At 37.8% G+C, this 15,981-nt stretch overlaps 1 protein-coding gene across 23 annotated transcripts in view; it reads right to left on the bottom strand.

Moving 5' to 3' along the window:
- Positions 1 to 15,981, bottom strand: part of NRXN1 (neurexin 1) — a 1,220,951-nt gene that overhangs the window by 1,111,816 nt on the left and 93,154 nt on the right. For 15 of the 23 annotated variants that reach the window (XM_074949428.1, XM_074949414.1, XM_074949408.1 and 12 more), the window contains 2 exons: positions 5,452 to 5,469; positions 389 to 418 (listed from right to left, as the gene is read on the bottom strand). The exons of 5 other annotated variants lie outside the window; for them this stretch is intronic. In XM_074949428.1, the coding sequence (XP_074805529.1) occupies positions 389 to 418; positions 5,452 to 5,469 (48 nt within the window). The remainder of the gene's footprint in view (positions 1 to 388; positions 419 to 5,451; positions 5,470 to 15,981) is intronic. 3 more of the 23 variants (XM_074949411.1, XM_074949426.1, XM_074949409.1) reach the window with 2 other exon arrangements.

Genomic DNA, 15,981 nt, shown 5'->3' with positions numbered 1-15,981 from the left:
GGACTCTTCACTGGGTACAATATGAAAAACTGAAAATCTTTCAGAAGCTATCTGGTGAGTGCTCTTGTGCTTCTTTTGTCTTTAATAGAATCACCCATAATTATATTTTCTGATAAATGCATGGAATTTTCTCAATACCTTCTTATCTCTCACTTTTGTCAGTTATTATATTGTGAGATTGGGGGAGGGGGCACAGAAGGAACAAAGCTTAAGGAGCAAACAAATATATATATAATGAAAGAAGAAAGTTGTGACTAAAATTATGTGTTTATTTGCAGCCAAAGACAGCTTTCAAGCGTTTGCCCATCATTTGCAGTGATGGATTCAAAGCAGCTACAGAACAAGAAGAAACAATGAAAGCAGAGTGGAAAAGGAACAGAGCCCATACCTTGGTCGCCCATCATCAGGTGCGCCAGACCTTGAAGGGAAACAAGAGCACAGTCAGCAATGAACAAGGGTGCATGGGAAGGTGGTATTGCCACAGTGACAAAAATATTTTGTGACAGGCATCTGTTTCCTATGGGATGTCTGTATCACAGAGGAAAATCAAAGAGCATTTTTCAACCACTGGTTGGAATGCTTTGGGGGCAAGGAGTAATAGAACTGCAATTCAAACACTGGGTAATGCTGCATTGTATATTTCTTCTATGTAATAGTTAGAATGAGAAAAAATAATAAGAAAATTATTTCAACCAGTTCTTTAAATATTTCATATGTCTTTGATCAGATTGCTTCTAATGCTTTCACCAGGAGGACTTTCTGTCCTCTAGCTGTTAAATTACATTAAAAACATGGAGAAGTGTAAACCTGAAAAATGGGCTGGGTCTGATCTTTTTCCCCTCATCAAAAATGAGCATTTTAGATAATTAAATAAAATAACTTCTTTGTGACACTGAGATGACAATGCAAGGAATGTCTCCTTATTTGTGTGAAACACAATGGCAGAATAAGTTTGTTCCAGAGGCAGCAAATTAAATATTAAATATGCAATAGAAGGTTTAAAAAACAAAATCAAAGTGATAGCATTTGAGACTTGAGATCTTTAAAATTTGTGCAAAATAAGTTGTGCTTCAACTACATATCCGAGATCACACTCAGTCAGACTTGTACAGGTCAAGTTGCATTTCCAATCAGGCGACTTGTAACTTTAATCATTCAGTCAGGGTCTGATTTCTTGAGCCTCCAAGCCAATAATATTCAATTCTTTAGCCAAATAACAAAAAGGTGCATGCAGCCTCATGAAGGACATTTTGATACAGAAGAAAAGAGCTAGTAATATAGAGACAGTATATAATATTCATTTTTTCTGAAATTTAAAGAATTTCAAATTTTACATCTAATTTTTAAAACTGATTTATTCTTCATAACATTGGCTTTACTGAGACTCATTTTTAAATGTATTAGTTATTCACATAGAGTAGCTCCAATTTTAATAGTGTAATCTTCTTCTCCAACAACTCTAGAAAATATAGTATATTATTTTTCTTTTTGCAATTATAAAGCTTGATTCACACAAAGAAGGTGTGCAATAGAATATGCTGGTTTTTACTGGAAAACAGACTTCCTAGAGATTTCCTGCTACTTCTAATTCACAAAGAAAATTAGATGCACAAGTGAGTTGTATTACAGGAGTTGGGGAAGTTCAAAGAAGATACTTCTGACTACAATAAATCCATATTACTATTTGAAGAACTGAAGGCATGTCAGCTTAAATCACAAGCAGTGTTCCCATTAAATGAACAATGGTTTCCAAATTGAAAGTCTTCCTGAAATACCAGTTTTAATATGTGAGCCTTCTCACAGTGAAATCTGTTAAAGCAAAACTCTGTTTAGTGGACTCTAATACCTGAATTGACCCTCTCTTTACAATTGACCCTCTCTTATACTCTGTTCTCATTTACACTAGGCTAAACTAAAATCAACAGAGTGATTATGGATTCACATCAGTGTAAATGAATGCTGAATATGACCCATAAGTGTTGCTTACACTACTGTGACACAGTTGATGTTAGCAATGGTAGTAGGTAAATAAGGCATACATGTTTCTACCTCCATGCTGAGCCCTGTCTGTTCCAGTCATATTGCAACTGTGTGAGACTTGCCAAAAAAATTCTGGTGTAGATAGATCTATGGTGAAGCTTTACTTCACTCAGTGAAGTTTCACTGTTCGAATCCCCTTGGAATGTGGCACTATATAACTACCACTTCCCAACCACCTCAGATCTAGGTTTACATGCTCATCTTTTCTACTGTAGTGCCAAGAATAATCAGAAATCCCTGACTCTTGATTCTGCAACAACTGCATTCAACGTGGAGGGAAGAGGAACAAGGACATTGTTGCTATACTATACCTTCTTGTGGGGAAAACAACAGGGAGATTCTTTTACAAGCTTGACCTTCTATCAGGACAAAATATTATGGCAAAACTTTAATTGGTCTAAATAGGCCAAGATTTTGTCATATTACAACTAGTGACAAAAAACAAACAAACAAATCCCACACAACTGCTTTACCGCTGTCCTCAGAATCAATATATTTACTAATATGATGCAAAAGAGGTTGTCTCATTGTCAGTGCCAAATAAAATATTCTCATGTAATTTAAATAAATATAAAATTACAGAAAGGCCCCTTGAAAGCATCATAGAATTTTCCTGAATTTTAAGAGGTCACTTACAGAGCTGTTTAAATTTAAAAAAGGAGTAGACGTCAAAATGAATATTCCCTGCTCAAATAGCACCGCCATTAACAAATTAGAAAAATGCAGTCCTATTTGTGGCCTCTTTATTCCTCTAAAACTGATTGTATTTTGTTAAATTTGCATTTTATTGTATTTGTGAATATTGTATCAAGCAGTAAAATTACTTATACTTACTTGCTAACTGGGGATAATGATACTTACCTCAATATGTAAAGCTCTTTGAGATCTCTGAATGAAAAGGGCTATAGAAGAGCTAAGTATTGTTATTATATTGCTTGTACAAGCTGCAGAGTATTTAATTCAATACAGGTAAATCTAATTATTACAACAATTACTGTTAGGTTTTCAAAAGAGAGAACATTTTAATGGTGTCCAATAAAACACGGTAATCAAACAGGTCATCACCTATAGGCATACCTTCAGAATAATTACTTGTGCACCACAAGTTTACAAGCAAAATTGTAAAAGCCTTTTCTTTGTGAATTAGGAATAAAATGTCCACCAGGAATGCATTTTATGTGGTTGCTTCTCTCTTCATTTTGAGCTGGGCACCAGAAAAACACATTTAAAGTATGCAGAATGGGTCAGGGGAAGTGGATATGAAAGAAAGGACATTTTCATAATTTAGTGAGTAAGTCACATGCAGAGCACAAACCACAGGCAATTCAGAGCACAATAAATCTTCAGTGAACATACTTAGCCTCAGTACAACTTTAGTAATATTAATAAAAAGAAAAGGAGGACTTGTGGCACCTTAGAGACTAACAAATTTATTTGAGCATGAGCTTTCGTGAGCTACAGCTCACTTCATGCCGATGAAGTGAGCTATAGCTCACGAAAGCTTATGCTCAAATAAATCTGTTAGTCTCTAAGGTGCCACAAGTACTCCTTTTCTTTTGGCGAATACAGATTAACACGGCTGCTACTCTGAAACCAGTAATATTAATGGAATTTCTTCAGTTTATAGCATGGATAAATTTGTCTCTTAACTTATTAAAACTAAATATATGTCTGTCTACTTATATACACCTAATAATTTTGTAAGGCACTCAGATACCACAGCAATAGGCAAAATATAAAAATGTAGACAGAACTAAGTCTACATGTGTAGTCCCCTTTTCCTTAACCAGAAGTCTGAAAACACATCCAAGGCTATGTTGGAGTAAAGTTATGGTTGCAACTTTGATCAAATAATCTAAGAAAAGTCTGGATTAAGTCTGTTATTCTGACTAATCTGAATAGATAAACTGTACTTCTTCATCACCAAGGCATAATAATTCTGATCTACATCTGGAACTCACATTGACTTCAGTGACTTTCATGCATGGATCAGCTATAGAATTGGATCCCTATTTTTCTACTTCCAAGCTTTTTTCAGTCTGGATGCCAGTACCAATGTTACTTTAATGAATTTTAATGAATTTTAATAAATTGTCACAATCTCAGTAGATACTTTCTTTGATTCAAGCCCTGATCCAATATTTTCTTGAATTGTTAGGTTTCTTGCACTGGCATCATATGTTTACACAAAAATGCCCAAAGCATCCAGACCTGATGAATCTCTGAATACCTTGCCATATATTTGATGTAGAACATGGACAGATACAGAGGGCCACAGTACGTTGGATTCTGTATGGATCAGATCACTACGATGGCTCACTGCATACATATACTGCAGGGACATTATGCCACAGATCCACACATGACCAGTCACTTTGCATACCAAGAATCCTTAAGAAATTGCTGATTTTAAAAGTAGTTTGAAAAGTGTATTAAAAGAAAATAAATGTTTGTAATGTTGGTTCTCGAATTTAAAAATGGACCAACTATTTTTAAAATAAATAACCTTGGACATGAACCTTGTATGCAAATATTAAGCCCAGAGAGAATTTTTTACAGGTATGGTTTGTAAAAAGCACCTGAAAATATTGGTTTATAATGCAGATGACAAAAATGACTGCCAACAAAACTGAGGTATCAAACAATGTATTAACATACTGTACCTTTAAATACTATGATACACACGTACACATTTCTACCAGCTAACCAATTTACTTACCAATATTCTGGCTAGATGGCCTTTGTGCTTTAGTTTCCATTGCCCTGTGTTTTACTTTCTTTAAGGGGACTTTATTAAATACCAACATTATTATTAAAAACACACACCTCTTATTTTCCCAGCGTGAAAAGGCAGAGCTGTTTATGTTGGAAACTTTGACAAATCAAGCTTTTCTAAAGCACTGTACTGAAAAGGATAATAGAGTAACTGATATTTGTAATATAAAAAAGAAAAGAGCTTTCTCTGTTCCTAAGTAATTAAAATATATCTTTAACATGCATTAAATTCTTTATGATGAGGAGGAATTATGTTCCACATTGATCAGACAAACATTATCTTGTATCATTTTTCATACAGAACACTCAAGATTTCTGTAAACCTGATGGGTGAATTTGGAGAGCAATTCACACTTTGGATCTCAGTCACATAGGTATAAATCCTGAGTAACTCCATTGTTTAGTGGAGTTATTCTGGATTTACACAGTATAATAAATCAGGAATTTGGATTTGTTTTATGTTCTATATGGAAAAAAATCACACTGAATCAATCAACCTGAAAATCTGCATGAGGAAAAAAATGCAACTTACCGTGTTTAATGATATGCGTACCATTATAATACTAAGCACAAGGGAAAAACACTAAGCACAAGGGAAAAATAAGAGCTTAGGAAAATAAGGTAGAAAGCACCCACCTTCCACATAGTTGTCTTCTGAAAGCACATAACAGGGAAGGAGAGAAAAGGAAAACATTCATTAAGCAGCATGCAGACTGGAACTTGCCATTGCATGTCTTCATCATGCAAGGCATCAACACAACATGCAAGTGCTCCATAGCTACCATCCGAAGGGGAAAACATAAGCACCAGGGAAGCAGTGTTTCTTCTATTCAACACAATTTACATGATATAAAACAAAATAATTCCATTTCCTCAGTGAAGAAACTGTAAAGAGTCTTTTGCAGCTCTTTGTGAAGCAAGTTCTACTTACTTAATCAGAAAGTCTTCTCATAGGTCTTTAGTTAGTAAATAATTAAAAACTTCTGTGAAAGGAATTCTAACTATATTTTCCCCTGTTTTTACAATTTAAATTTTTCTTAATGGCTTATAAAGCAGAATATTTTAAAGAGATTTAACTAGCTATATTTGGTTTTGCAATATGCTGTGAAACATTTAGAACAGCCAACACAGCCAAATCTCTCATTCTAGTCAAGGGGCCAAATCTTGTAATCAAATATGGCAAAATTGCCAGTGAAGCTGGTGGAATGAGCAAGGACTGCAGGATCAAGTCCCATTATTTATTGACATCAGACAAGTCTTAAAATTAATCCTGATTTTTGGCCTGGCAGAATCAGTAAAAGGCACAATGCCCACAAATATACAGTGATTTTTAAAACATCAAATTACTTTTATACTGTATTTACAGAATCATGCCTTATAGGCCAGATCCTGCAATCTGAGGAAGTTAACAGAATTTGTCCCTAATTAAGGCCTGCCACAGCTAGCAACAACGGGACATTTTGTCTCAGGCCTGACAAATGTCTCAGGGGGAGCAGGCAGCACTCAATAGAGAGCTTCCCCAAAACCTGTTTGGGGAGGTGGGGGCTTGGATTGACTCCCAGCTGGTCAGTCGTAGGGGAGAGTTGGAACTAATGAACAGGTGCAGCATGCTGTACTGACTGGGAAGATCTACCTCCACCTCCCTTGAGCTCTTCCATCAAGGAGGAAGCTTAGGGGAGTGTTTCTCTGCTGTCCAATTTGATTCTGATGGGGAAGAGGATGGGAGAAGGTAAGGAGGTTCCAGAGGAGATAGGAGAAGACTGCTAAGGCAAGATGCACAGGGGAAAGAAGGGGCAACAAAGTTGATGAAAGGAAGTAAGAGCTGAGGAATAACAAAGAGACAACAAAGAGACAAAGCCTAAGGTGGGAGAAGAGAAAAAAAGGAAAAGTGGGATTATTACAGCTCTCCCTTTCTGTGACTTGTCCTGGGTTCCACAAACCCTTGCTACAGAATAAGGAATGAGTGGGGAATGCAGGATTTGACCCAGTTCCATTATAACTGGTTGTTTTCAGTGAGAGTCTTTTTGATGGAGCTAACTTTTAAGCATCTGTTAAGAGACACAACTGGGCCTGATTTTGATCTAGTGCAAATCAGGAACTATTCTACTGAATTAAACAAAATCAGGCTCAATACTGTGTTTTAATAGTTCAGCTCCTGATCTACCTCAGAATGCTTAAACTTTCATAATAACATTCTCTATAAATTAATATGCCACAAAATATTACAAATCTCATATGAATTATATTGTATACAAATAAATTATGTTATGTTGTTTTATAACCTTCTTTATTCCAGCACATGAGATGAATATACTTAAAACTACATTGTATGGGTTGCCACTATTTGAGAATAACTATTTTGAACATCCAATATTTAGGGCTTTAGTCCTGTCTGAATTCATAGTTGTAAAGCTCATTATTTTTAATGAAAGTTCTATGCCCATATAAGCAGAGAACATACTTGACAAACTGTTCATTTTAAATTACTGTAATCATCTTCTCCATACATACAACATCAACTCAGACTTGTAAAAACTCTGTGCCTGTAACTTCAGTTTGCCATAAAATTGCAGTTGATGTATAGTATCCATTACATGCATTTAGGAAAATAAAAAATGAAAAAAAAATGACATGAATAGGAGGATGCTAGTTATAAATATATATAAAAAATAGCAAGATCCACAAATTATATGAGGACAATGAGAAAACGAAAAACTTATCATTCCATAAAATACAGATTTTTCCCTATCCTCTGTTGCAAATTCTAATGATATTTTGTTTGTTAAAATGACTTATTTTATAAAGAATTCTATTTAACAGTCTAATTCTTTTTAGTGCAAATATTGTTTCCTTCCTATTAAGTACAATAAAAAAGCAAATTAAACAAAAATAAATGAGTAACTAAAATAGTATTATACCTTTAGTCTACTTCTTTGTAGTACAAATGTATAAAAGATACCAATATTGTGATGACTTGATATTCTGAGATTCTTTTTGGCCTGCTCTATTTAGCTTGAGATATATGTAGTTACAATAAATGAACTTGTAGGCCAGCTCTGACTTTATTAAAGTCAGATGGCATTCTGAAGCTGATATGCCTGAAAGCAGGCTCCATGTCTCTGAATATAGGACTTTGCTTTATACTAAGGTCCAGCTCATCAACTGGTATACACGAGACTAGTCTGTTGAAGGCAATACAGCTACTGGTTTATGCTAGTCAGGAATCTGGCCGTAAACATTTAATTATGTGAGTAACCATTCAAAATAGTAGCCCATTAAACTGACATATCTTTGTTTGATTTTTTAAAATAGAATTTGCATTAAAAGTGTTGAATATTGTCCAGTAAACAAAACAGTATGGAATATATATTACCAAAAGACATATGCAATAGTAAGCTATTTATGTTTTCTTTCTTTCTTTCTTTCTTTCTTTCTTTCTTTCTTTCTTTCTTTCTTTCTTTCTTTCTTTCTTTCTCACACCACCAATAAATGAATCTGTCAGGGTAATTTCAACACATCAGTTTGGGAGCTTAAGTTAAAGATTTTTCATATCAACAGCTTGATAACAACAAAATGTGTGTGTATGTGGGTAGGGGGAGTCTTTAAATGGGTAAGACATTTGTCAAGGGTTTTCTATGTCAGATTAGCATTTTTATTGATGCTAGTATTGTTATATAGTAACGGATACTGGCATGGAGACCATTACACTTCTATCTTGTGGCATGTATGTAATACTAACTCTTTGTCTAATTTTCCTGATTCCCATCCTAGTTTGGTGTGTGTGTGTGTGTTTGTCTTTTAGAGTGAGACATTGCCTAGTATTGTAAGCACAATCTGGGGAGTCAGAAAATCCTAAATTCTAATTTTGTTCCTTTCTCATTTTGACCTTAGGCCAAACACAACACAAGTCCAATCATAGAAGATGTAAAGTGTGTCCCGTGAAGTGCTGAGCACCCTAAGCTTCCAGTGAAGTCAATGAGATTTGAGAGCATTTAGTACCATACTAAAAGTGCTCAGCATCTTGCATAAAAGGACCTTAACTCTCTGCCCACATTTCCCCTTCAGGAAAATGGAAATAAAAATTGCCTTATTTACAGAGATGTTGTGAGGATTAGTTAGTTCATGTCTATAAAGCATAAGTGTTAAATATTATTCTTGGCAATATTACAGATAGAAGGAATGCTAATTTATACAATTTAATATAAATATATAGAATCATTCAAATCTCCACTGGAATTAGAGTTGTGTCATGTTGATACAGTCCTTTAGACACAATGAAAGGAAATCCACACCACTAAAGTAATTGGAAATATACTGTCAGGGTTCCTTCCCCACTCTGAACTCTAGGGTACAGATGTGGGGACCCACATGAAAGACCCCCTAAGCTTATTTCTACCATCTTAGGTTAAAACTTCCCCAAGACACAAAGTCTTTGCCCTTGGATTAGGTAAAACGTTGCCACCATGAAGTGATTTTAGACAAAGAAAAGGGAAAGGACCACTTGGAGTCCTATTCCTCCCAGATATTCCCCCAAGCCCTACACCTTCTTTCCTGGGGAAGGCTTGATAATAATATCCTCACCAATTGGTACAGGTGAACACAGACCCAAACCCTTGGATTTTAAGAATAATGAAAAAACAATCAGGTTCTTAAAAGAAGAATTTTATTTAAAGAAAAGGTAAAAGAATCACCTCTGTAAAATCAGGATGCTAAATACTTTACAGGGTAATCAGATTCAAAACATAGAGAATCCCTCTAGGCAAAACCTTAAGTTACAAAAAGACACAAAAACAGGAACACACATTCCCTCCAGCACAGCGAATTTACAAGCCAAAACCAAGAAAAACCTAACACATTTTCTAGCTAGATTACTTACTAACTTTACAGGAGTTGAAGGGCTTGCATCATTGATCTGTTCCTGGCAAAGGTATCACACAGACAGACAGACAAAAAACTTTCCCCCCCTCTCCAGATTTGAAAGTATCTTGTCCCCTCATTGGTCATTTTGGGTCAGGTGCCAATGAGGTTACCTTAGCTTCTTAACCCTTTTCAGGTGAAAGGATTTTTCCTCTGGCCAGGAGGGATTTTATAGCACTGTATACAGAAAGGTGGTTACCCTTCCTTTTATATTTATGACATATATCCACTTACCTCAGGTCTGAATTTGAGACATTAAGATTATTTACTTCACTTAAGCTTTTACATTTACCTTCACATGAATACAAAGTGGCCTAAATAGTAGCATTAAGCCACACTTCTATAATACTGGTAGTGCAGACATGCAGCACCACAAACAGAGCTTCAGGGGGTACTGGGCTTCAGATAAGCATAATGGCCTCTCCTGGAAACTGCAGACTCCAGGCCATGCTATGATGGTCCAGTATACACTCCACTCCATAACTAGCAAGCTCTGGGCCATGGTCTCACCTCATCTCCATCCATTTTGTACAAATTAGCCTTGAGAGGTGGGCAAGGGGATGTGAAGACTAGCAGGTTGGGCAGGAAGGTCCAAGCAGACCAGACACTATCTTTATAGCAGACTAGACAAATATTACATTATTTGTAGATTGAGGAGGGGGAATGGAGGAGAAAGGTAAAGACCCAGCAAAAACTCCAGCAAGGTGGATCCAAAGCTATTCTCCTCAAGAACTTTCCATTTGTGCAATGAGATGTAGTCCCCTGGAAAACAAAATCATGCTATATGAGCCAGGACTAACTCTCATCCTTATCAAGGTTGTTTCATCAATATCTATAAAGAGAATGGGTATAAATTCCACCTGATGTTTGGCACTTTCTCCTCTCACATCCTTGCTTCAATCTGACATTTAGATTGGAGTATCTTCTGTTTGGACTTTCTTACTTCCATGGCACAATTATGTCTATGGCACAGAACCAGATACACAATTGGTGCCATATCTAGATATATTTTCAGGCCAGATTTTCCTCACATTTGCACTGGTGTAAACCAGAAGTAATGGTACTGAAGTCAATGGAGCTACACCAGTGTAAAACTGGTGTAAAGGAGGAGAGTCAGGCCCATTACAGTCAAATGTTATGTCTCCCTCAGCCACAGTGATTCATCCCCCTCCCCGAGTCTGTCACATTCACCCACATTCACACTCATCCTGAGGGGACCCTGTGCCTCAAAGAGCAGCCCTTCTAGGCTGCAATGGAAACTTGAACCCTGAGGAGCCTCTCCCACTAGTTACTGGGGTGGGGGTGACTTTGCACATTCCCTATTGCCTGGTTGTACAGCATTGCCTTGTAGGCTTAACTGCAGCAATTGAATCCAATTTTCTCTACCACCACAGGATGGCTGCAGAGGCAGGAGGAGCTGAAAAGACCTGTGGTCTCAACAACAAAGAAAAAGAACAGACAAGCCTTGCAGGGAACCAGCCCATTAGCCTTGCTGTCTGGTAGACCAGTCTGAGCCAGATCATTGCCCCTTCTTTACTCAGCCACTCTCTTGAGTTCAAGGACTCTCTTTGGGCTTAGTCTTCACATGTAGGGCCCAATGGCAAGATAAATTCCTTGTGCCCTCTTTTTCCTTTGTGTACCTATTTGGGGTGGGCGCTATCTGGGCCTGTATATGCCACACATTATTTCATGGCACAAAAGCCCCAGAAATCCTGTTGTGGACAATCTTACTTTTAGTTAAGATGTTGGAACGCATTCTGCTCTCCATTATGCTGGTATAAACCCAGAAACAGTCCATTGATTTCACACACTTAGCCAGATCCTCAGTTGATGTAAATTGGCATAGTTCAGCTGAAGTCAATGGAGCTATGCCAATATGCACCACCTGATAATCTGGGCTACTATCTTCTATGGGGTTATTTCAGGTTACACCAATTTAGCTATGAGCAGAATCTGGCCCATTGTGTATATAATTTACAACCATAGCCAGGCCATCTCTAATTATTTTACCCCTTTATTCTCTGTTTCACTGATAACAAATAGGAATTATTTATTACATGATTTGTTTATGATTTAAAAATAATTTAAAATCTGTTGATGCTTCATGGAAACACTGAGAAAGCACTTATCTTTCTTAGAAATTAATTCAATTATTGGTATTATGGCTATGTCAGATATTTCATTTTTTTCGTCTAAGATATTAACGCTTCTGCCCATGCACAGTGCACAGGATTTGCCTGTTGTGCAGCTCGCTGTGTAATTTGTTCCCCACTCAGAAGTGTAATGTTGTTTCTGACATCACAATGGGCAGTATTGAAGAGGAATTCAAAACCACAGAAAAGATTTATAATGTTATGTACGAGAATCAGCAGAAGGAGCAGAGGAGGGGCTCTTAGAAAATAAACCTTACTTTGCTGTACATCTTGCAATAAAAATGAGAGAGGGAAATAGAAAATGTGATATATAGGAAGTGTTATTTCTAAGTAGAAGATTTTGTCAAAGGATGATGTATTCATGTTTCCTCTATATCTATATGCAGATATAATTGTACTATAGGACCATCCCTTTTCCTACCAACATTTCTTTCTATGGAACTGTATTAAAAACTGTGGACTAGCCCCTAAGCTGGTATGAATTAGCATAACTCAGTGGTTCTCAAACTTCATTGAACCACTATCCGCTTCTGACAACAAAGTCACTACATGACCCCGAGGGAGAGGGGGCCGCAGCCTGAGCCCCACTGCCCCAAGTGGGCATGAAGCTCAGGCTTCAGCTTCAGCAAGTCTAATGTTGGCCCTGGAGACCCCATTAAAAAGGCATCATGACCCACTTTGGGGTCCCGACCCACAGTTTCAGAACCACTGGCATAGCTCCATTGATACCCATTTACAGCAGTTGAGAATCTGGCTTTCTAAATTTGACACTAAAACTATTCTATTTTAACAGTGACTTGTGGAAATAATTGGAAAGATATTTTAAAAATCTTAATACCAAATTAATCTAAAGCAATAAACTGATGGATGCTTGCCATTAGTACAGGTCTCTTCATGCGTTGTTTATCTGAAAAATTTCCATTTGAAACTTTTTGATTCTTGCCATTAATATAAAGGGAAGGGTAACCAACTTTCTGTATACAGTGCTATAAAATCCCTCCTGGCCAGAGGAAAAGTCCTTTCACTTGTAAAGGGTTAAGAAGCTAAGGTAACCCCGCTGGCACCTGACCCAAATGAGGGGGCAAGATTCTTTCAAATCTGGAGGGGCCGGGAGAACAAAGAGTTTGGCCTGTCTGTGTGATGCTTTTGCTGGGAACAGATCAGGAATGCAGTCTTAGAACTCCTGTAAAGTTAGTAAGTAATCTAGCTAGAAAATGCGTTAGATTTTCTTTTGTTTAATGGCTTGTGAAATAAGCTGTGCTGGAGGGAATGTATATTCCTGTTTTTGTGTCTTTTTGTAACTTAAGGTTTTGCCTAGAGGGATTCTCTATGTTTTGAATCTGATTACCCTGTAAGGTATTTACCATCCTGATTTTACAGAGGTGATTCTTTTACCTTTTCTTTAATTAAAAGTCTTCTTTTAAGAACCTGATTGTTTTTTCATTGTTCTTAAGATCCAAGGGTTTGGGTCTGTGTTCACCTATGCAAATTGGTGAGGATTTTTATCCAGTCTTCCCCAGGAAAGGGGGTGTAGGGCTTGGGGGGATATTTTGGGGGAAGATTTCTCCAAGTGGTCTCTTTCCCTGTTCTTTGTTTAAAATGCTTGGTGGTGGCAGATACTGTTCAAGGACAAGGCAAAGTTTGTACCTTGGGGAAGTTTTTAATCTAAGCTGGTAAGAATAAGCTTAGGGGGTCTTTCATGCAGGTCCCCACATCAGTACCCTAGAGTTCAGAGTGGGGAAGGAACCCTGACAATTCTGAAATGAATTTTAAGTTTCAAGTTGCAATACAAAATATATGATAATGATAAATAATACAGTCATCCATATATGGGGCCTGATTCTGTGCCCAGCTGCCTCCTCTCACAGGGGGGAGGGGGGAAGGTGAACAGGGACACAAACGTCTCCTCAATTGTTTCCTCAGGTAGGTAGTGTTTGGCCCCTATAGAAAAAGATTTGGGGGCCCATCCACAAATCCTGCAAATTCCCCACAGGTACAGCGGGAGGCTGAAAGGGCCTGATCCAGTGAGCTTTGGATCTAACAGGACTGCCATTGCTAGCAGCATCCAGGGGACTCCCCAGTGCAAAGGGTGGAAAGACAATATGGCTAGGGCTATATTATCTTTCCCTAGGGAACTCCACCGGGCTAGTGGTGGGATTATGTACTTCTCCCCCACCCCCAGCTCTACCTCCTGCTTTCCTGGCTATTCTACTTCCTGCCCCATATAGATCCCTCATTGCATGGAACACCCTATGAGACGCCTAGAGGAAGAGAAGGAAACTACCACAGAAGCAGCTGGCTTGTGTTCCCATGCAGGATGGGATACAAGGCTCTCCTTCAGACAAGGCTCTCCAAGGCACAGTTGGACCCTGTGATCTCACTTACAACAACTTTACACAAGGATAAATCAATTAGGCCCAATCAGTTACACCTCTATAAATTTGGAGTAACTCCATTGACTTCAGTAGAGTTACTCCAGACTAGTTTCAGAGTAACAGCCATGTTAGTCTGTATTCGCAAAAAGAAAAAAGAAAAGGAGTACTTGTGGCACCTTAGAGACTAACCAGTTTATTTGAGCATGAGCTTTCGTGAGCTACAGCTCACTTCATCGGATGCATAGCATATTGTGGAAACTGCAGAAGACCTCTTCTGCAGTTTCCACAATATGCTATGCATCCGATGAAGTGAGCTGTAGCTCACGAAAGCTCATGCTCAAATAAACTGGTTAGTCTCTAAGGTGCCACAAGTACTCCTTTTCTTTTTTCTTACTCCAGACTAGGTTGTAGTCACAGAATGGGGGACTGTATCCTAGAAAGCACTGTCTTTGAAAAGGACTGAGATTTCTTTGTTGTTAAACAACTGAACATGACCTCCTAGTGCAATGCAGTGGATAAAGAACTAATGCAATCCTCTGATGCATAAGCAAAGAAATATCAAATACAAGTACAGAGGTGGTATATCCTCTATATATGGTGTTAGTGAGACAATTACTGGGATACTGTATACAATTCTGGTGCTCACAGTTGAAAAAGGATGTGAAACAATAAAAGAGAGGTTCAAAAATTGTTACAAAAGTAATTCATGGTCTGAAAAACATGACTTAGAATGAGAGACTTAAGGAGCTCGTTCTATGGAACATATCAAAGAGAAGATTAAGAGGTGCCTTGATCATATCTATACCTACCTACGCATGGAGAAGATATTTGATACTGGAGGGCTTTTTAACCTAGCATATAAAGTCATAACAAGATCTAATGGCTGGACGCTGAAGTCAGCAAGGTTCAAACTGGAAATAGGAGCACATTTTAACAGAGAGGAATTAACTATTGGAACAGCTTGTAGTAAGTTCCCCCCCACTTGGAGTCTTTACAACAAAACTTCAGCTCTTTCTAAAGTATAGGTTGTAGTTCAACCGCAAACTTAGGCTTGAATAGAGACTGGGAGTGGCTAAGTCATTATGCAAGGTAACCTATTTCCCCTTGTTTTTTCCTCTACTCCCCCCCCCCCCCAGACGTTCTTGTTAAACCCTGGATTTGTGCTGGAAATGGCCCACCTTGATTATCATACACATTGTAAGGAGGGTGATCACTTTAGATAAGCTATTACCAGCAGGAGAGTGGGGTGGGGGGAGAGAAAACCTTTTGTAGTGGTAAACACCCATTTTTTCATGGTTTGTGTGTATAAAAAGATCTTCTGTACTTTCCACAGTATGCATCCGATGAAGTGAGCTGTAGCTCACGAAAGCTTATGCTCAAATAAATTGGTTAGTCTCTAAGGTGCCACAAGTACTCCTTTTCTTTTTGCGAATACAGACTAACATGGCTGTTACTCTGAAACCTATTTTTTAAGAGTTTCTTTTCTTTTCTTTTCTTTTCTTTTTTTTAGCAATAGAAACCAGGGAGTGAAATCATGGTCTCATTTAAGTCAATGGGAATTTTGCCATTGACTTCAGTGGGGCCAGGATGCCACTCGAGGTGTGTGTGTGTAGGGACACAGGGCTCCAGAGAAAGTCAAGCTCCAGGCTGCAGCCCATAAGAAAATCTCAAGTTTGTCAATTTCTCATTGAAGGCACATCTGGGTTCTTCTCACCCACAAC

This window comes from Natator depressus, chromosome 3, assembly GCF_965152275.1.
Source record: "Natator depressus isolate rNatDep1 chromosome 3, rNatDep2.hap1, whole genome shotgun sequence".
Taxonomy (NCBI): Eukaryota; Metazoa; Chordata; order Testudines; family Cheloniidae; genus Natator; species Natator depressus.
This window is presented reverse-complemented; position numbering and strand designations above follow the sequence as displayed.